The sequence below is a fragment of the Rhincodon typus genome, chromosome 6 (assembly GCF_021869965.1).
Source record: "Rhincodon typus isolate 14 chromosome 6, sRhiTyp1.1, whole genome shotgun sequence".
Classification (NCBI taxonomy): domain Eukaryota; kingdom Metazoa; phylum Chordata; class Chondrichthyes; order Orectolobiformes; family Rhincodontidae; genus Rhincodon; species Rhincodon typus.
Genome location: NC_063337.1, coordinates 62,355,399 through 62,377,332, shown reverse-complemented (window position 1 = coordinate 62,377,332; position 21,934 = coordinate 62,355,399). Strand labels below are relative to the sequence as shown.

The 21,934-nt window shown below is 41.2% G+C and overlaps 1 protein-coding gene across 2 annotated transcripts in view; it reads right to left on the bottom strand.

Annotated features, from left to right (window-relative positions):
• The window catches only part of LOC109917838 (ferroxidase HEPHL1-like), a 266,721-nt gene that overhangs the window by 152,498 nt on the left and 92,289 nt on the right, over positions 1-21,934 (bottom strand). For both annotated transcript variants that reach the window (XM_048598134.1, XM_048598135.1), the window contains exons 16-17: positions 2,774-2,996; positions 2,538-2,677 (exon numbers count right to left, since the gene is read on the bottom strand). In XM_048598134.1, coding sequence (XP_048454091.1) covers positions 2,538-2,677; positions 2,774-2,996 — 363 coding nt within the window. The remainder of the gene's footprint in view (positions 1-2,537; positions 2,678-2,773; positions 2,997-21,934) is intronic.

Sequence of the window (21,934 nt, the reverse complement as noted above, 5' to 3'; positions counted from 1 at the left end):
TCTCCTCTATCCATCTTCTATCCGCCTCCCCCCTCTCCCTATTTATTTCAGAACCCCCTTCCCCTCCCCCATTTCTGATGAAGGGTCTAGGCCCGAAACGTCAGCCTTTCTGCTCCTATGATGCTGCTTGGCCTGCTGTGTTCATCCAGCTCTGCACCTTGTTGTCTCGGATTCTCCAGGATCTGCAGTTCCTACTTTCTCTGGGTGTTTTGCGTTTAATTATTAGAAGGGCACTTCTACTCCCACCATAACACATTGGGGACTTGTGTTTCAGTTTAATTATCAGAGGGGTTCCAACTCCTCTCCATAACAGAAGTTATATTGAATACATTGAGCTCGAGTAACACTTCACATATAAGGAAGTATCGGTGCATATCAAGGGAGGCATTACTGGTTAAACACTTAAAAAAAGTTTTTTCATCCATGTGGAACCATTCCTTACTAACTGTCTTAAATGGTCTTTTAATAAATGTGTTATATTCTGCAGTTACAAACAACAAGTAAATTAGCAAATGTTGATCAATTACTTCAAAACAACAGACTCTGATGCCCAAAAGGGGACAAAAATAGGCTGGGCATGTAGTTACACAGCACTGGCCATTTTAATGTTTGGATAAACAACACTTTTTCACTTGCATTGAAAGAAGAAAACAATTAAAGTGCATGAAAATCTAGAAGAAAAATCTCCAAAAAGTGAATGTAAAACATCAGTAACGTATCTCTCAGTGATTCCATTTCCTCAGAAACTTTGAAATTTATTTTAAGTCAAATGCATTTCATTCATTTTAGGTGCAATTGTATCTCATGATCATGAATCTGAAATTGAAACTTAGGTTTTCAAAAGGTCCAGTAGATTATTAGTTATACAAGTGGTATCTCAACCACTATACATTAACACAATTGCTGCAACGCACAAGGCCATTCCACACATTGTGTTTGCACCAACTCTTCAACTGATCAGCTGACTTAGTGCCTTCTTCCCATAACTCAGCAATGGTTCTTATTTCAGATAATTGTCAAATCCCCTTCTGTGCCTTGATTGAAACTGCCCCATCCTGCTCTCTTAGCCAAGGAGTTATAGACACAAGTCACTCACTGCATGGAAGATTTATCTCATATCGCTTTTACTTTCATTAATCAATAAGCTGTTCGCTCTTGATCCTTTCATAATAGGAACATTTTCACCCTATTTATTCTGTCCAGAGGTGGTACTTGAAAAGTTGGACATCCACTGCCAAGATTTTCATCACTTCAATTTACAAATAAATTTTTTCTCCTACAACCCTTCTAGCTCACATTGACATTCTTCTTCCTCTTCAGACTTCACATGGAATCTGAATTACTCCACAGGAGATGGCATGAATTTGATTTGCAGAACTGTCTCCTTCTGTGCCTTAAATTTCTCTGACTCAACTCCAGCACTCATTTCTTTGAATCATTTATATGCTGGTACTTCTTCAACACCTCTCTCTAATTCAAGTTGGTGAAATTGCTGTTATCTCCATAATCAGGCTGTTGTTCTCCCTTTTAGTTAATACTGTCATAGTCTTTCCTCACACCTCCCACAATTGTCAAACTTTGTGAACTTACGTGATGATTGCACAATTAATGTACGATAATATTCAAATATTTTCCTTTCATCTAAATTAAGTTAAACATTTAGCCAATTTAAGGATTTACTAAGACAAATACACTGATTCTAAGACAAATACACTGATTCTAAGACAAATACACTGATTCTAAGACAACTACACGGAAAGGTTCTGGATTGAAATTATGAAACTATGCAAACTAACCCAAAGTTAGCTCAAAATCAAGTACAAGGTTGGGAATTTCTTCTTTTGTACTTGCTGGTGCAACACTACACAACAAATAAAACTAATTTGTGGAAACCGATGACAAAATGTAAAATCCTCTTTCAAAAATAAACAGGCCACACTGTGAATGGAATAGGGGGCAGAGTGGTGTGGTAGTGATGTGACAATAAAAATGATTCCTGTCACAGAGTCTCAAATAAGAAAAAAGATACATTTCTACTAAGCCATTGGCAAAATATTTGATTAAATTAAAAGGGTCCAAGAGAATTTGCATCTTAAATAAAGTAAAAAGTAAAATTGACATGGTGCTACTGGACCAGAGGGCTGTTCTGTCATTAAACCAGTGGTGGTTTAACCTGATGGTCACCTCTTGCTAAGGCAAGAGGACAGGTTGTGAAGGAGAGTCCTTCATAGTAACCTCAGCCAATGTGGGAATCAAACCCATACTGTTGGTGTTACTCTGCACTGCAAACCAGCCATTCAGCCAACTAAGCCAAACAACCCTCTGGATTTCAGTAAACTAAATGGTTTTACTTCCAGCTAAAAATATACCAAATTATAGCTGCTCAGTAAATAACTTTGAATTTTTAGTTAATATTATCAAATGCATAAACTCCAAAACTGTAAGCTAGATTGGTTTATATAACAAGTGGTTGAAACAGTTGGAATAAACAAGCTCTTATAAAATTCCAAAAATACATTACTAAAAAAAATGCTTACCCTATAGGTAAAACTCTGGGCATGGAAATGAACAGTGTGCATGTCTACTTCATTTCCCATACCCAACAAATACCAATCAACCTTCTCTCCTTTAACCATTGTCAGTCCATGAAGATTTCCATAGATCTTCCCATTGATTGCTGAAATAAAAATAATATTAAAATCTAGTAAGTTAATTTTGGAAAATGATCTTTGGCTCCACTTTTTGGGAATTTATAATCTGTATATGTCCATACCATGTATTTTATTGCTGTCCACAAATTCATCTGTTTTCTTCAATTTAGTTGGGTCCACATGGAGGTAAGTGATGATATTGTTATCCAAGTACCAGGATTCATTTTCATCATATACCATGAACAATAAAGCAAATTCCCGATCAACATCTTTCCTCATGCCATTCTTTGTGAGTACTCCTTTACGGCAGGTTACCAGAGGGCCAACCAAACCACTGTATAGATCCTGAAAAAAACTACTAAATAAATTATACAAATTACATTTTAATTGTTTTACAATCAACAATACATAGATAGTTAAATATTATGTGTCCTAAACAGCTAATGCTTCATGATGGAAGGAGATGATTGCACTGAAGGGGACGCAAAGCAGATTCATTACTGCCTGGGATGGAGCATTTCAACGATGAAGAGCGGTTGGATAAAGTTGGGTTGTTTTCTTTGGAACAGAGAAGGTTGAGAAGGGACATAGTAGAGGTGTGTAAGATTATGAGGAACATAGACAGGGTGAATAGAAATCAACTGTCCCCCTTAGTTGAAGAGTCAACAAGTGGGCATAACTTTAAAGTGAAAGGCAGGAGGTTTAGAGGGATTTGAGGAAAAATCTTTTCATCCAGAGGGTGATGGGAGTTTGGAATGCACTGCCTGGGAGGGTAGCTGAGGTAGGAAACTTCAAAAACTTTAAAAAGTACTTTGGATGAGCAAGGTTATAGGCCTAGTGTGGAAAAGTGGAGTAGCATCGGGAGTAGTATATTTTTGGCAATACAAGCTTGATGGGGCAAAGGGCCTCATCTGTACTGTATTCTTCTATAATTCTACGAATTCATATACAAGGAAGCTATTTATACTGTGCATGCCCATTAATATGATACCAAAAAGAGCGCAATTGCTATGAATTCAACCTGAAAAAAAATTAAGTTCACCTCAAATCAACAGTTCCATTCTCTTCACTTATGTACTAATTACACTCCAATGAGTTCTCAAATTTATTTATTAACTCTTGAATGCTGGTGGTGAGCTGAATATCTTGCTAGCTTTTTACTGTTATTTAAATTTTAAACATTATTTTGATGCTAATGAGCACAGCTCTGTGAATTTAAGTAAACAAAGCTCTGCTTTGTGTGACCAGAAACAAATGGGATTATAATTCAAGCCAATTAGAAAAGCTTCATCACATTCCAGTTAAATAAAGGGCGTGACAGAGTTCTTGCACTGTTACAGTTTCAAAACTGCTGTAGTGCTGGACGTGGAAATTCAGATATCAAAACAGTAAGGAATAAAAAGACGCATAGCAATGTCAAAATTGCATCAGAAACTTTTTTAAAAGCCAAAACCTATGAAACATGTGAGTTGAAAGAAACATCATGCAACATTAATTGGCGAATGTATAACGTATTAGTCCAGAATTCCTCTGCCACTCTTCTACATATTTGTTGAATAATTTGAAATAGTTGACTTAATATCATCACAAAAATAAGTAACAATGAAATTCATGTAAATGCACGAGCTATTCATATCTGACTATTTCCATTTATAGAGCAGTTGTGACATTGGGCTTATGGGCAAGAAAATAAACACCATTACATTCCGAGGAAGAGACAAGAGGAAGCATTCAACCAGGACAATAGCTAGAATTTTCAACTGCCTCAAGCCAGCATGGGAAGTGGCAAGAAAATTGGGGAAAATATGGCAAGAAATTTTAAAAGATCAGATTTTTGACATTGAGAAAAATTTCTTATTTTCTAGCTCGGTCATAGAAGACAGAGGATAGCAGTGGAAGGTTGCATTTCTGAATGGAGGGCTGTGACTAGTGGCATTCCTCAGGGATCAGTGTTGGGACGTTTGCTATTCATAATATATATAAATGACTTGGAGGAAAAATAACTGGTCTGATTAGTAAGTTTGCGGATGACACAAAGGTTGGTGGAATTGTGGATAGCAATGCGGACCATCAGAGGATATAGCAGGATATAGATCAGTTGGTGACTTGGGCAGAGAGATGGCAGATGGAGTTTAATCTGGAAAAATGTGAGGTATTAAATACATTGGAATCTCTAATCCAGATGGAAGTATACAGTAAATGGCAGAATCCTTAGGAGTACTGATAGGCAAAGGGATCTGGGTGTACAGGGACACAGGTCACTGAAAGTGGCAACACAGGTGGAGAAGGTAGTCAACAAGGCATACGGCATGCTTGCCTTCATCAGCCGGGACATTAAGTTTAAAAATTGGCAGGTAATGTTGCAGCTTTACAGAACCTTAGTTAGGCCGCATTTGGAATATTGTGTTCAATTCTGGTCGCCACACTACCAGAAGGATGTAGTGGCTTTGGAGAGGGTACAGAAAAGATTTACCAGGATGTTGCCTGGCATGGAAGGCATTAGCTATGAGGAGAGGTTGGAGAAACTTGGGTTGTTCTCACTGGAGTGACAGAGACTGAGGGATGACCTGATAAGAGGTCAACAAGATTATGAAGGGCATGGACTGAGTGGACAGTCAGAAGCTTTTTCCCAGGGTGGAAGAGCCAGTAATTGGGGGCCATAGGTTTAAGGTGCGAGGGGCAAGGTTTAACGGTGATGTACGAGACAGGTTTTTTTACATAGAGGATGGTGGGTGCCTGGAACTCGCTGCCAGGGGCGGTAGTGGAAGCAGATACGATAGCGACTTTTAGAGGGAGTCTTGACAAATACATGAGTAGGATGGGAATAGAGGGATACGGTCCCTGGACAGGGAAGGGGGTTTAGTTGTGACAGACAGCACCTCAGTGCAGGCTTGGAGGACTGAAAGGTCTGTTCCTGTACTGTAATTTTCTTTGTTCTTTAAAGTTTAAGCAGCAAATTCAAAATCTTGCTAAGGAGTGATGATGATCTGATGTATTTACATCTCATTATTAACTAATTTCACCCTTTTTTTGCAGCTCCACATTCTCACTTCCCTCCCCAAGAAAAGCTATATGGTGTCAGTTACTGACATGGAAATCAGAGCCACTTGCTTCTCTGGGCCTTTATCCAGCACGACCATCACCATATCCCTGAATATTCCATGGACACTATTCCCTTCAATCCTCTGTTTGTGCCACTGGGTATCAGCAAACCATCACTTAATCATAGCTGCTTTCAGAGCAACTCACACACCACATCAGTTCTTTAGGACTTTACTTTGGACCTCACAACAAGTTATGACCTACATAATTCTGCTAGATTGCTGGGATAGCAAGCATCTACATGTGATGCCTCAAATGCCTTTCAGTTTCCAGCCACTCTGGCTTACATTGTTTTTCAGCATATTGGCTCTATAGGTCTAATTACATGCATCCAACCTCTGTGGCTTGTGTTTTCTTTCTAAGTGGATAGGCTCTTCAGCCATAACTTGCATGCTGCCAGCTTCTGTGGTTTGCAATACTGTTTAATGCAGAGGGAGATGCAGGCAGCTTGTCATGCATTGGAGTGCTGAACAATCAAGGGGTAGATGTATCACTGCACAGCTCCTGATTACATCAATGTCACACTTACAACATTGGCCAGGACCTTACCTGGCAAACACAAATGGCCATGTCTGAAAGTCGAAGGGTCTTAAATCTTTAGTGGGATTTGTGTGGATAAAAGTCAGTTTGGGGTGCTGCCACGCAGCCAAGGGGCTCATCCAATTTCAGTTGAGGTGGATGACTGGCTGATGAAAATTAGATGCCTAGATCTCGAGATCAGTGGCCTCAGAGTCCAACAATTGGGCCTTAGACAATTCTGGAACAGATCACAGATATCATAGTTGGGAAGCAGTGGAGACATCCCCTAGTACAGGAGCAGAGCCATACTTAGTCAGGACTATTCTCTCGAGCCAGTGTGGGGGCTGGCCTTGGTCAGTCTTGGGATCTTGGGGATTCAAGGTCAAGGGGTTTGTCTAGTGACAGTCAGTGCAGTCAAGGAGGAAGTCAGGAATCAAGTCTCAGGTTAGAGTTCATTATTCTAGTAACTGAGGAAATGATAATGTTAGTAGGGAGAGGTCGAACCCGTCAGACAATTAAGATCAAGCCCCCAGACTGTTACGGAAGGAGTACAGGTCCCCTTCTAATATTTAAACTGAAAACACCCAGAGAAGCTCGTCTAATCTGTTAAACTGTTATAGAAAAGGGAAGGTTAAATCAAAGAAAATTCCTGATATTCACTTTATAAGTAACAAGTAACAATTTATTTATTTCACTCTAACAGTGAAAAAATTAACAGAATTATTAACATACTGAACAATTTCTCCTTAACTACTAACTATTCCCTAACTGAACTAAATTCTACTGGTATGCTGTTCCAATAAACACAGTCCCATTTATATAAACACAAATAATAAGAAAATAAATTAAAACTTAGTCTCTCAAAGTCTACATGCCTTTATTCTGTTGTTCTCAAGTCATAAACGCTATTCCTCCATTGATCTGGCTGTCAGGGATGTTTTCTCTGTGAAGTCTTCTGTGAGGACTCTTAGCTAGAGTGCCATGGTACCTTTTATTGATGGATGGTGCTTTCTTGGAGCGCGTAGCAATTCCTTGTGAGAGCTGATATTCAAAAACCCTCTCCTTATATACCTTGGATGTTCTTACAATAGCATTTGTCCCAGGTTGTCAAAACCATCAGATTTAAATTCAATTGGCTTTCAATCGCTAAGTGCTTGGTTTAAATTAATTGGTTGATTCCAGCAAGTTGCCAAACATCAAAACAAGTTTAAGGTTTCCAATCACACAGCCAATTGATAGATGTTTCAATTTCAGAACTGTCTGTACATCTTCAGCTGCATACAGACGCATTTCCTGTATATATATCTAAGCTTAGGAAAGCACTTTGCCTCTTAAAGGAACCACACACTCTTCTCCCTTATCATTTTTGTACAAACTAATTCTAGCTTCCTACGTTCCAATTCATGATTACTCTATACAACTTCATAACACTTAAGGAAAAGAAGTGAACCATCATTATGAAAAGACTGCTTCATTTTTTTTAAAAATCTGAACTCCATTGTCACGAGATACATAGGTCAGTAATCTGAAGTTACACATTTCACACTAGTTCTGCATACATATATAACATTAGACCATACGAGTTGTATCTTATTTACACATTTTCTTTTCAACCCGCAATGACATATCTGCAATAATATTTTTACAACCCGCAACAAGTACAATCCAAAACTTAAAAGCCTGTAACTAAGACTCCAACAAAATAATCTCATATTCTTATCCTTAAATCTTTCCAAAAAGGTGAGAGGGTTGTGGTCTGCAAACAAAACCAACTCCAAAATATTGTTTGTAACATTAACATTAAAATGTTGTAAGGCCAGTACCAAACTCAATAATTCTTTTTCAATGGTGGAGTATTTTCTCTGGGGATATTGAGTTTAAAGTTTTTGAGAAGATTTGTAGTTGAGGTTGTGGATGAGGTGGCAGACTTACTCACCGTGCTGGTGTGTTTGATTGCAGACGTTTCGTCACCCTACAAGGTAACATCGTCAATGTGCCTTTGGTGAAGCGTTGGTGTTCTGTCCCAATTGTTATTTATATGCCTCGGTTTGCTGGAGTGGTTGGTATTACTTCTGTCCTGTTTTTCAGTGGTTTGTATGTCGAGTCCAGTTCAATGTGTTTGTTGACGGAGTTCCAGTTGAAATGCCAGGCATGCAGGAATTCCCTGGCATGTCCCTGTTTGGATATGTTGTCCCAGTCGAACTCGTGTCCTTCTTTGTCCGTATGTATTGAGACCAGTGAGAATTGTTCGTGTCTCTTGGTGGCTAGCTGGTGTTCGTGTATCCTTATTGTCAGTTTTCTTCCAGTTTGGCCTGTGTAATGTTTCTCACAGTCCTTACATAGTATTTTGTATATTACAGTAGTTTTATTTGTTGTGGGTTTGGGGTCCTTTACGTTTGTTAGTAGTTGTTGCAGGGTGGTTATTGGTTTGTGTGCTACCCTGATTCCTAGGGGTCTGAGTAGTCTTGTGGTCATCTCTGGCATGTCCCTGATATATGGTAGGGTGTCTAGTGTGTCTGGCCGTGTTGTGTCTTCTTGTTGTGGGCTGTCGTGGAGGTAACAGCAGATTGTGCTTTTTGGGTATCTATTCCTTTTTAAAAACTCCGTATAAGTGTTCCTGTTCTGTTTTGCACAATTCTGGGATGCTGCAATGTCTTGTGGCTCATTTGAATGGTGTCCTGATGCAGCTCTGTTTATAGGTGTTGGGGTGTTTGCTGGTGTAATTAAGTATCTGGTCCATATATGTGGTCTTTCTGTCTGGAGTTCCCGTTGTTCTTACGTTCCACCATTATGTCTAGGAAGGGTAGTCTGTTATTGTTCTCTTCTTCTTTTGTGAATTTTATTCCGGTGAGAATGTTGTTTATGTGTCGGTGGGTTTCTACCAGTCTTGGGTTCACCCACTTCACCTTCAATAACCGTATATTCAAACAAATCAACGGAACACCAATGGGATTCCCGATATCAGGACTGATTGCAGAAGCAGTAATGCCAACGTTAGAACAGACAGCGATCCCAACTACACAACCCAAACTCTGGTTCCACTATGTAGATGACACCTTCATAATTATCAAACATGCAAAACTAGAAGACAAGAAGGTGTGGTCTTCATTCCAAAAGGCATTACTTTAAATTGACACAGCCCATTTGGGGTTACAAATACAGAAACATTTTTTGCTCTCTCTGACAAAGGTACTTGCCAGTATCCACAAAGTAAGTTTAACTTTGCGATGTAAGTGGCTTGTCCAAGTTTCTCCACACAGTCCTCCAGCCTTGGATTTGGATATGAGTCCCATTTAGTAATGGCATTGACCTTCCAATAATCCACGCAGAATCACTGAGTACCATAAGGTTTGGGAACCAACACGATCGGCGAACTCCACTTGCTTTGACTTGGCTCAATGATGTCCTCTTGGAGCATCGCTTCCACTTTGACAGGATCAAGCCTGGAGGGGTATTGTTTTATGAGAACAACATTTCCTATTTCAACCTCATGTACTATAATATTAGTCCTCTGCATTCTATTACTACATATGTCCTCATGTTGCTGCAACAAGCCTTTCAATTCAGTTCTCTGTTCAATTCAGTACCCTATCCCATTCTCCAAGGACTTCATCATTATTTCAATTATTTTGAGGCACATCAAAATCCAAATCATCTGGATTTGATTCCTCACTCTAAGAGGCAATAACAAATACCTGTTTCTCGGGTTCCCTGTCCCTATCATAGTAAGGTTTCAGTATAATCATCTGATATACCCAATAATTTTTTTCCTTTCTGGCAGCTTTACCAGATAATTCATCTGACTCAACTTCTTAATCTGATAAGGACCACTAAACCTTACTTTGAAGGGATCTCCTACCACTGGTAAAGCACCAATACTTTATCCTGACAGGCAAATGTATGAATTTTAGATTTCCTACCTGCTTTTTGCTTTATCAGATGCTGTGCCACCTTCAGTTGTTATCTAGTTAATTCACCTACTCTGTTTAATCCTTCTCTCATGTCAGATACATAATCCAACTGTGAGATCTGATGCCACCTTTCCAATTCTCCAAGGATTCAGGATGGTACACACTTGATTCAAAGTGATGGACTCCTAAACCCCTTAAATAATTTGGCAGTAAAATTGGACCTTTGGTCTGACTGAGTCTCCCTGCGTAATCACAACCCTTTTTGCCTTAACATTCTGTAATGGGATTGCATCCAGGAATCTGGTAGACACATTCACTATGGTTAGTAAGTATTGGTTTCCGCTATTGGTTTTAAGGGAGGGGACCTACACAAACAATCAGAACCCACATGAAATGTTCTTCAAATCCTGAAATCGGCATCAAAGGCACTGATTTTATTACTGCCTGTGGCTTTCCTACCATCTGAACATGAATATGAATGAATATGAATATCCTTTATCGTCACTTGTACTCCAGTACAGAAGGACAGGAGGACAGTGAAAAGTTTTTACAATGGCTGCCTTTTAAAAGCGCCATCTTAGGTACAAGTACCTAGGTACAAATCTTATAAAGTTTAAAAAAAAGTGTTATTATACAAAAGAGGATTAAAAGGAAAGCAATAGCATTACTTAGTGTCTAAGAATAAAGTAGAAATGAGGTAGTTATAATATGGTGAACAGGATTTACATTGCAGTCCAGTAAAGGATTCCAAATGGCAGAACCTCAGTATTTGGCGCCAGGCCCAAGTCCAGCAACTGTCCTACATCGATCCATCCTCCAGTTCGCTCCTCACTGGCATTCATCAGGAACAATGTTAAGTCAAGCTGTACTGGCATTCATTTCACCTCAAGCCGCTCCGGGATTTGAGATTCACATGCTGACATCGGCCTACCCATTGCTCCAGGACTTAGGATTCCCTTGCTGTAGTTGGTCCGCCCCTTTGCTCCGGGACTTGGGATTCGCCTGCTGCCATCGGCCCGACCGATGCTCACTCTGCTGCTGTCGTTCCGGGATTCAGTCTGCAACTCGACTTGGTCTGTTGCCGCTGCAGGATACAGCCCATGCACTCAGTCCCTGCCTGGTCTCTGGTCACAAATCGACTCCCCAGCGACAGGGGAAAGAAATACTGCAAGGAGGACAAAGAGGAGAAACAAAAGACAAGAAAAGGAACTGGCGAGCAGAGGAGCTCCCAGTGGAGTGTCTTACCCTGCCGCTATCTTGCTAAAGCAGCCGCTTTCCCCAGATCCCTCCCCATACTCCTCCCACACATTGACACATATGACAGGTATGGCAAAATACAACCACATCCTTATGTAATCCAGGCCAATAGAAGTGCTTTTGTATCTTTGCCTGAGCCTTCCTCACTCCTAGATGACCTCCTACAGGTAGTTCATGTGCTACCCACAATACTTCCTGTCAATATACTACTGGCAACAATCAGGTGCAATTCTGCCCATTTATCTTCTACAGTAACCTGCCACTGTCTCCATTTTCGCCTTAGGATTCTATCCTTAAGGTAATAACATTCAGGAATACATTATGAATCCTTTTCCAAGTTGGCTTTATGATATAAACCTTTTATCGTCTTTTTTGTTATGACTTCATTAATGCTTCAGATCTAAAAACCTCTGCCTGATCCTCTAGCTGTTCAAACTTTTCTTTTACCATTTCATCAAACAGGGTGTCAGTTAACTGGATCTCAACTCCTTCATCTCTCTGAGATAGTGGGAACTGCCGATGCTAGAGAATCTGAGATAACACGGTGAAGAAGGGCCCAGACCCGAAACGTCAGCTTTCCTGCTCCTCTGATGCTGCTTGGCCTGCTGTGTTCATCCAGTTCTACACCTTGTTACCTCCTTCATCTCTCTCTTTGGTTTTTCCTTTTTGCTGTAACTTATGACTGTGGGATCTTGTTACCACATGGTCTGGGAAAATTCCAGGCTATTTTACTTTCAACTCCTCAGTATCCTGGTTTTCCTTCGGCTTCTCCACTACAAGGGGCGTCACTCCCACCTTTGATCCTGCTAGGTTGTTTCCAAGAACAAACTGTATTCTTGGAATACACACTCCTTAAGTCACTCCCACTGTCACTTCCCCAGTCTTGATTGGACTTTCCAATGTGATCTCACACAGGAGAATACTAAATCTCTCACCATTTATTCCATAGATTACAACTTTCTCGGGTAACATTTCAGAAGGAGAGCAAATACTTTAATCTCTTACTATTAGAGAACAGTATCTCTCAATATTTTAATTTCTTTACCTTCTCCCCTGTTCTTCCTGAATAAACATTACCACAGAAGTGAAGTCTTTGTGGAGATCGGGCACTATCTCACTATCCAGCTGGTGACTCGGCTGTGCACTCTCCTGCAAGTCCTCAACTTCTTCTGGAATTTCCTTCACTACTTCAAGTAATCCCACTGGTTTAGCATCTTTTACTACATCCTTTCTCCCAGTGCCTTTTTTAAACCACTGGTACTGCAACTCTGTGTGTCTCCCTCTCTTACATTCACTTGCTTTTCACACCCTTCAGTTTCCTTTTTCACCTGTGCTAAACTGTTCTACTTTGATCTACTTTGATAGATCTACTTTGTTTTTCATTGAAAGATCTCCCTTTTCCCAGTTTCTATCCCTCACGGAATGAAATTGCTGTTGGAAGCTAAATTTCAATTTATGCACTAATGCATATTCATTCTCCATCTCAGCAACTCTTCCTGCTGGTTGAATTTTCTGTTCCTCAACATGAGTTCCTATCATTTCTGGAAGTGAGTTTTTAATCTCCTCCAGCAGAATAATCTCTCCAAGATCCTCATATGTCTTTCTTATCTTTAATGCTCTCACCCACCTATCGAAGTTGCTAAGTTTAATTCTTTCAAACTCAACATAAGTTTGACCTGGTTCCTTCCTTATATTTCTGAACTGTTGTCTACATGCATCTGGTATCATTTCATAGGCACTCAAAATAGCCTGTTTCATTCCTACATAGTCTCCTGACACCTCCCCTGCCAGCACTGCAAACACCTCATTAGCCCTGCCTACCAACTTGGTCTGAATTAACATTACCCACACAAGTCTCTGGCCAATTTATCTGCCTAGCCAATTTCTCAAAGAGAATAAAAAAATGATTCTACATCATTTTCATCTAACTTTGATAATGTTTAGGCATGTTTATATAGATCCCTACCAGCCTGTTGACTACAATGTGTAAGCTCATCCTTACTTCTATCCTGTACTTTTCCTTCTGCCATTTGAAGTCTTTTTGCTTCTAGTTCCAACTTTACCTTTTCCAATGCGAATATTCTTTCTTGTTGTTTTTCCTCTGCTTGTTACCATAATTCAAACTGTTTCAATTCCCTTTCATTCTCTAGATGGTCTCCAGTGGTCTTATTTGCAATTTAATTTTCTTTAGCTTCCCTGAACATTACTATTTCTCTGGTATCCCTAAATGCTTGACTAACTCCTTTACAATTTTAGCTTTCCTCTTGTCCCTAGTTAAACCCAATTCTAGCCTGTTTGCAAATTCTAAAAGTATTCCTTCCTTTGCTTTTCTAACTTTCTTGGCAAATTTGGGAGGCATATCCAAATCTCGGAACCTCTTCAGCAAAGTTAGGAGCCGTCTCCCTCACTTTTGATTTAACTAACCACAAGTAACCAAAATTAAACAGATTTTTCACACCTAAGTTGCACTTAAAGATCTAGGACACTAATCCCCACGTCTGTCTAAGTCTGTCCAAATCCATTCAGATCCTGTACACAAACCAGCCAGATCTTGGACCCGAGCCATCAAACTGTTAGGAAGGGAAGGTCGATCCCCTTTGATATTTAAAATTGAAACACAAGCCCCCAGTCTGTTATGACAGAAGTAGAGGTCCCCTTCTAATAATTAAACTCAAAACACCTAGAGAAGCTCACCTCACCTTGCCTAACTTATTAAACTATTATGGAGAAGGGGAGGTTAAATAAAAGAAAATCCCTGCTATTCGCTTTATAAGTTACAAGTAACAATTTATTTATTTAACTCTAACAGTGAACAAATTAACAGAATTACTAACAAACCGAACAATTCCCCCTTAACTACTAACTATTCCCTAATTGAACTAAATTCTACTGGAATGCTGTTCCACTAAACACAATTCCCATTAATATAAATCCAAGTAACAAGAAAATGAATTAAAACTTAATCTCTCAATGTCTACACGCCTTTTTTCTGCTCTTCTCAAGTCATAAACACCCTTCTTCTGCTAATCCAACACTCAGGGATACTTTCTCTGTGAAACCTTCTGTGAGGACTCTTAGCTAGAAGTGCCATTGTACCTTTTATGGATAGATAGTGCTTTCTTAGAGAGCTTGGCAATTTCTTGTGAGAGATAAATGCTTATTTCTCAGAGCAGTTCACTCTCACACTGATTTTCAAAAACCCTGTCCTTATATACCTTGGATGACATATCAATTTTCTTATAATAGAATTCATCTGAGGTTGTCAAAACCATCAGAGGTAAATTCAACTGGTTTTCAATCGTTCAGTGTTTAGTTTAAATTAATTAGCTGATTCCAGCTTGTTGCCAAAACATCAAAACAAGACCAAGGTTTCTAATCACACAACCAATTGATACATGTTTCAATTTCAGAACTGTCTGTACCTATTCAGCTGCTTACAGACACATTTTCATTTAAATCTCTAAACTTAGAAAAGCACTTTACCGCTTAAAGGGACTACGCACTCTTCTCCCTTATCATTTTTCTACAAATAAATTCTAGCTTCCTGCCTTCCAATTCACGATTTATTCTGCACAACTTCATGACATGGTGAAAGGGGATAATACAAGACAGAAATTTAGGATCTCACTGAGCATAGGAGGGGACGTGGAGCTGTTGGAGGGGTGCTCTCACAAAAAGCCTAACCGCAATATGAGGAGAGTGAACAGCCAAAAAGGGTATGACAACTCACAAAGTCATGGGCTCAGTCATTAATAAGAAGTTAAAGGGGCTGAATGGAAATGGGGGAGACAGAATAGTGATTGGGCATGCAGGGGCAATAGCAACAAAAAGTGTGTGAAAGGTATGGTGTTCATCCTGGGGTGGCACAGTGGTTAGCACTGCTGCTTCAGAGCAACAGGGACCCGGGCTCAATTTCAGCCTGAAGCGGCTGTCTGTGTAGACTTTGCACATTCTTGCAGTGTCTGCGTGGGCTTCCACTGGATGCTTTGGTTTCCTCCCACAGTCCAAAGATCTGCAGGTTAGGTGAATTGGCCATGCCAAATTGCAGCATAGAACATAGAACAGTACAGCACAGGAACCGGCCCTTTGGCCCACACTGTTGGGCTGAATATGATGCCAAATTAAACTAATCCCTTCTGCCCGCCCTCAGTCCATAATTCCCCATTCCTTGTATATTGATGACCTTTTTTAAAAGTTCCTTAAACGCCCCTATCATATCTGCCTCATTTTGTCCAGGAATATGCAGGTCACTCAGGTGGATTAACCATGATAAATGCAGGTTTATGGGTATAGAGTTAGGGGTTGGTCTGGGTAAGATGCTCTGCGGAGGGCAGGAGGAATCGATGGACTGAATATCCTCTATCTGCACTGCAGGGATTCTATGATTAGTTTCAGGCCTTGACATGAAATTGAAAATTTTGCAATGATACACCAAACACAACAGTGTAATAAGGAGACAAAATGGCTGCCACTGCATGCACCGTGGATGAAGTCAGTCACTGTTTCTCACTTCAGAGGTGGAGTATAATTCTTTCCATGCAAGACCCTGCTTAGATTAATTGTATTAATCATGCATTAACTGATTCTATAATGCCATCCATCTGCCAATAAATTGGATTTAATTGGAAGTTCATTCTATTGGCAACAACTAAATTACAAATTATGATCTAAAGCAATCATGCTCATTACATACTTTGCATCCAATGTCCCCCTACTAATTCAGAAACGTGAAGCAATGCAGACACAAGCCTTCAACGGGAGGAAGCACTAACTGTGACAAGAGTATAACATGTTCTCTGGGAGGAGGATTTCAAAGTCCACTACCATGAAATGGCTCAGCAGAAGTATGACTGATGAAGCTGGGTGGGTCTTGAAGGACATAACTGGCTAGACTTGGTTAAGAGGGACTATCGCACAATCCTTCTGGAGACAAAGTCCTATCTTCACATTGAGAATAACCTCCATCGTGTTGTGTGGCACTATCACCGTGCTAAATGGGACAGACTTCACACAGATCTAGCAACTCAAGACTGGGCATCCATGAAGCGCTGTGGGCACAATCTGCAACCTCATGGCCTGACAAATTTCCCCACTCTACCATTATCAACAAGCTACGAGATCAACCCCAGTGCAATTGAGAGTGTCGGGAGGCATGTAGAAGAAGAACCAGGCACACTAAAAAATGAGGAGTCAACCTGGTGAAGCTATTGAACAGGACTACTTGCATGCCAAACAGCACAAGTAGCAAGTTACAGAGCTAAGGAATCCCACAACCACAAGATCAAATCTAAGCTCTGCAGTCCTTCCACATCCAGTTGCGAATGGTGGTGGACAATCAAACAACTCGTTGGAGGAGGATGCTCCAAAAATATCCCATCCTAAACAATGGAAGAGCCCAACACAAGTGTAAAAGTTAAGTCTGCAGCATTTGCAGCAACCTTCAGCCAGAAATGTCAACTGGATGATCCATCTCGGCCTTGTCCAGTAGTCCCCAGCATTACAGATACCAGTCTTTAGCCAATTTGATTCACTCCACGTGATATAAAGAAACTGGACACTGCAAAGTCTATGGGCTCTGATAATATTCCGGCAATAGATTGTGCTCCAGAACTTGCCACACCCCCAGACAAACTCTTCCAGTACAGTTTCAACACTGGTATCTAGCCAACAATGTGGAAAATTGCCCAGGTATTCCCTATACACTCGACTGAGTTTGGCATCAAGGAGCCCTAGCAAAACTGAAATTAGTGGTTATCGGGGGCATACCTGGAACACAAGAAGACAGTTGTGGTCGTTGGAGGTCAGTCATCTCAGCTCCAGCACATCTCTACAAGAGTTCCTCAGTGTAGTGTCCTAGACTCAATCATCTTCAGCTCTTCATCAATGTTCTTCTGTCCACCATAAAGTCAAAGGTGGGGATGTTTTCTGATAATTGCAGTGTTCAGCCCCATTCATAATACCTAAGATACTGAAGCAGTCCATGTTCAAATGCAACAAGTTCTGGACAATATCCAACTTTGGGCTGACAAGTGGCAAGTAACAATTATACCACACAAATGCCAGGCAATGACCATCTCCAATAAGAGATACTCTAATCATTACCCCTTGACATTCAATGGTGTTGCCATCATGGCATTCCCCACCATCAATGTCCCTGGACTTACCATTGACCAGAAGCCTCATTGGACTCCCCACATAAACACAGTGGCTACAAGAGCCAATCAGTGTTTTGGACAACTTTTGGGAGAAACTCACCTCCTGACTTCCCTAGAACTGTCCATCATCAAAAAGGCACAAGTCAGGAATGTGGTGGAATACTCCCACTTGCTTGGTTGGGTGCAGCTCTAACAGCACTCAAAAAGCTTGACACCATCCAGGAAAAAGCAGCTTGTTTGATTTGTGCCACATCCACAAGTATCTACTTCCTCCACCATGCTCAGTAGTGGCAGTGTGTACTATCTACTATATTTACACTGCAACAATTTAACAAATGTTGTTTGACAGCACCTTCCAAACCCATAGCCACTTCCATGTGGAACGATAAGGGCAGCAGATACATGAGAACGACGGCATCTTCAAATTCCCCTCCAAACCACTCACCATCCCGACTTGAAAATATATTGCTGTTCCTTCACCGTCGCTGGGTCAAAATCCTGGAATTTCCTCCTTCAGTATATTGTGGGTCAACCTACAGCAGGTGAACTACAGCGGTTCAAGAAGGCAGCCCACCACCTTCTCAAGGACAACTAGGGACAGACAACAAAGCTGACTAGCTTGCGATGCCCACGTCCCACAAGTCAATTAAAAAAACCCATCGCTCTGGTTCTGGAGTCACATGAATGCCAGACTGGGTAAGGATGGTGGATTACCTTCCCTCAAGGACATTACTGCACGAGATAGTTTTTTACAATAATTGACAGTTGTTATACGCTCACCATTAGGCTAGCTTTTTATTCCAGTTCTTTTGTTAATTGAATTGAAATTTCACCATCTGCCATGGTGGGATTCAAACACACATCCCCAAACATTAACCTGGGTTCTGGATTAGTAACCCAGTTATATTAACACTTTGTCACCACCTTCCCTGATAACAGTTTATAACAGTGCCGTATGATCAATCTGCTCAGGCAGTAGAATTCTCCAATATGATGGTTTCCCCAAGTGCAGGGTGCTATAATCTGCATTTACTTTCCTTTAAGAGTGTTTAATCACCAACCTACAGAATATATCAACTGGATGGCTTCTATTCCATCAATATGCAGCACTTCTGTGACTATACATGTGAGATTTTGCAGGTGTGTGCCAGGCATCCCGGGAGCTGCCATGATGTGTACATATTGGAAAAACAAGCACTACCCCCTCCAAACACGATGTGGAGGTGCCACTGTTGGATTGGGGTGGACAAAGTCAGAAATCACATGACGCCAGGTTATAGTCCAACAGGTTTATTTGAAAACACAAGTTTCAGAGTGTTTTCAAATAAATCTGTTGGACTATGACCGGTGACCTCCAAACATGGCTAGTAGTTAATGTCATCATTATGAAACCTTCAGTATGACGCAGAATGGCAATATAAAGCTGCTTCTGCTTCCAACAGGGCCAGAGTGAAACAGACGATAGGTCTCCTTAAGCTGAGGTTTTGTTGCCTGGATCATTCAAGCAGGGCCTTGTGATATGGCCCAGAACTGGTGTATCACATCAGTGTGGCATGCTACATCCTACACAACTTCAGTCGACAAAGGATTCATTGTGCTGGGCAGAGACAAAATGGAGGATTGACAGCAATCCTCTGAGGATGAGGATGAGTACCAGGGTACTGAAATGGATGGACATCCAAGAGACCACGATAGAGCTATGCATCGTCGAGCCAGAGAGACTGGACAAAGCGTTATAAGGCCCACTTCTGGAAGGAATGAGTTGGGTGTGGTTGTCCTTTCAATGTCTTGCTTTCTGTTGATTATATAGCAAACAGCCCATAGTCAGTCCACAGTACATGTGGACCTAGCTATTTCTGCAGTTTTGAATGTTTGTAATTGTTGTAATTAAATGTTTTCTTATCCATTTGATTATATAGACGGTGTCTTCAACTGATCCCACATTTAAAGTATCTGAACTTTACAGGTTCACCTCACCATTCAGGAGAAAGCAGCAGTCAGCAAAACAGTAACATCATATGATATTGCAGCTAGGTGGCTTTTAGTGCTTCAGACAGCATACGGAATCAGAGTGTTTTGCATTGCAGGCCCTCATAATAGGTAGCAGATTGACCTGCAATCAAATAGCAATTCTTTTACAATCTTTCCATTATTAGTTAGCCTTCAATATTTCAGATTGTGGATACACTGTCAAATTGCACTGAAATCCTTGAGCATCTTACAGACATGAAATTATCCTGAGAGAGGCAGCAGCACTCTGTGCAAGAGATGGCAAGAACTGCAGATGCTGGAGTCAGAGATAACAAAGTGTGGAGCCGGAGGAACACAGCAGGCCAGGCAGTATCAGAGGAGCGGAAGAGTTGACATTTCAGGTCGGGACCCTTCTTCAGAAACGGAGAGGGGGAAGGTAGCTCAAAAATAAATAGAGAGAGGAGGGGTGGGGCTGGAGAAGGTAGGTGGGATGGTGATAGGTGAGTGCAAGATGGGCATGTCATGCAAGTAGTGAGACTCAGAGACCGTCTTGTAGAGCATCTGCGCTCTGTACATGACAAATGAGAACACCTTCCTGTCGCGAACTATTTTAACTCTCTCTCCCACTCCCTGGGCGACATGTCCATCCTGGGCCTCATCCAGCATCACAATGACGCCACCCGCAAATTGGAGGAGCAACATCTCATATTCCGCCTCGGGAACCTACAGCCCGATGGCCTAAACACAGAATTCACCAGCTTTAAAATCTCCCCAGCCCCAGCCTAATCCCACGTCCAACTCTCCCTCTCATCCTCACCTCCTTGACCTGATGCAACCTGTCCATCTTCTCTCCCACCTATCCGCCCCTCCCACCTCACTGACCAATCCCCACCACTCCCTACCTGCACTCACCTATCACCATCCCACCTACCACTTTGTGCAAGTTCTTTTAATAGGTCATTGAGCTATGAGGAAGAGTGGTGTGAATTTCCCACTGTACAGCTCCAGCCTTGAATGGTAATGCAATCCCTTGAAAAGGTGAAAGATAGAATGAGACATTGCCTATGGAGATATGTGGAATCATCATTGATTCAATGCTGTTATTCATAAGATGACACATTCAGAGCTAGTCCTAACACAATCCCTGCACACTACTTGGGACCCCAGTGTTTTCTACATGAGAATGCAGGAACATGGCTGGTGATTCAAAGATCACTGATGTCTAATGCCATCGGCAGTCAGGAGTCATTTGCCTGTGATAACAACAACATTTGTCAATTACTTCCTTCATCCTTGGGATGTCTGAAGAGGTTTTTTGTTATCCATTCAGGGGATGGGGGCGTAACTGATTAAGGCAGCACTTATTGCCCATCCCGAATTGTCCAGAGGACAGTTTGAGTCAACCACACATTGCTGTGTCACACATAGGCCAGACCAGGTGAGGACAGCAGTTTCCTTCCCTAAAGGACATTAGTGAACCAGGTGGGTTTTTACAACAATCACCATTTCCCATGGTGCAATTTGAACCCAGGCCCCTAGAACATTGCCTGGATCTCTGGATTAACAGTCTAGCGATAAGATGGTAGGCCATTGCCTTCCCCTGGGGAGGATGCCCATATGTCAAATGGGTGTGACTTCATGAAGTCCAATAGCTCTAAAGAGACCAAAACATACATTTTAAGAGTGTCAGAGAATATATTGTTTAAAGAAAGTGCAGGATTACTTGCAATGAAATGTTCCCTCTTGCCATTAGTAATTTTTTTCATCCCTTTCCTTCCACAATATCTAAGTGCAGTCCTAGGATCAGCAATTGTAGTACAAGGAACCTCCTCTGTAATTGGCCCTGTTAGCCTGGAAGACTTGACTGGTCATTGCTGAAGCTATGACTTTAGAGGCTCAGGCCCACTCAGAGTGCTCTGCCCTCATCCTTCTCATTATCTACATAATAATCAGGGAGATCTGGATAAGCTAGATATTTCTGCAGGAACTTGAGAAGTTTTTGGGAGCTCCTGTGTGTGTGTCTCCTTCTCTATCTGGATGCCTGCTGGCACCACTCTGTCATCCTGAGAGAAAGGGGCACCTGAAGTGAAGTCAAGGAAACTGTGCACCTATGGCTACACCAACTAAGTGCAGCTTATAACAGTAGACACAGTATGCTGGATCAAGGTCTCTACAGCAATAGCCAGAATGTCCATGGAGACAGCCAAATGTAGGTAAGCCAGAGCCAGCAGGGAACTGATGTTGATGGACTCTTCCATCTTTTGATCCATTTTGTCGACTGCCTCTAATAAAGCTGCCTGTTAATCATGTGTCCGGCTGTGCATTTTGCAAAGTCATGAATGGCCCTGGCTGTGGAATCATCTTTTGC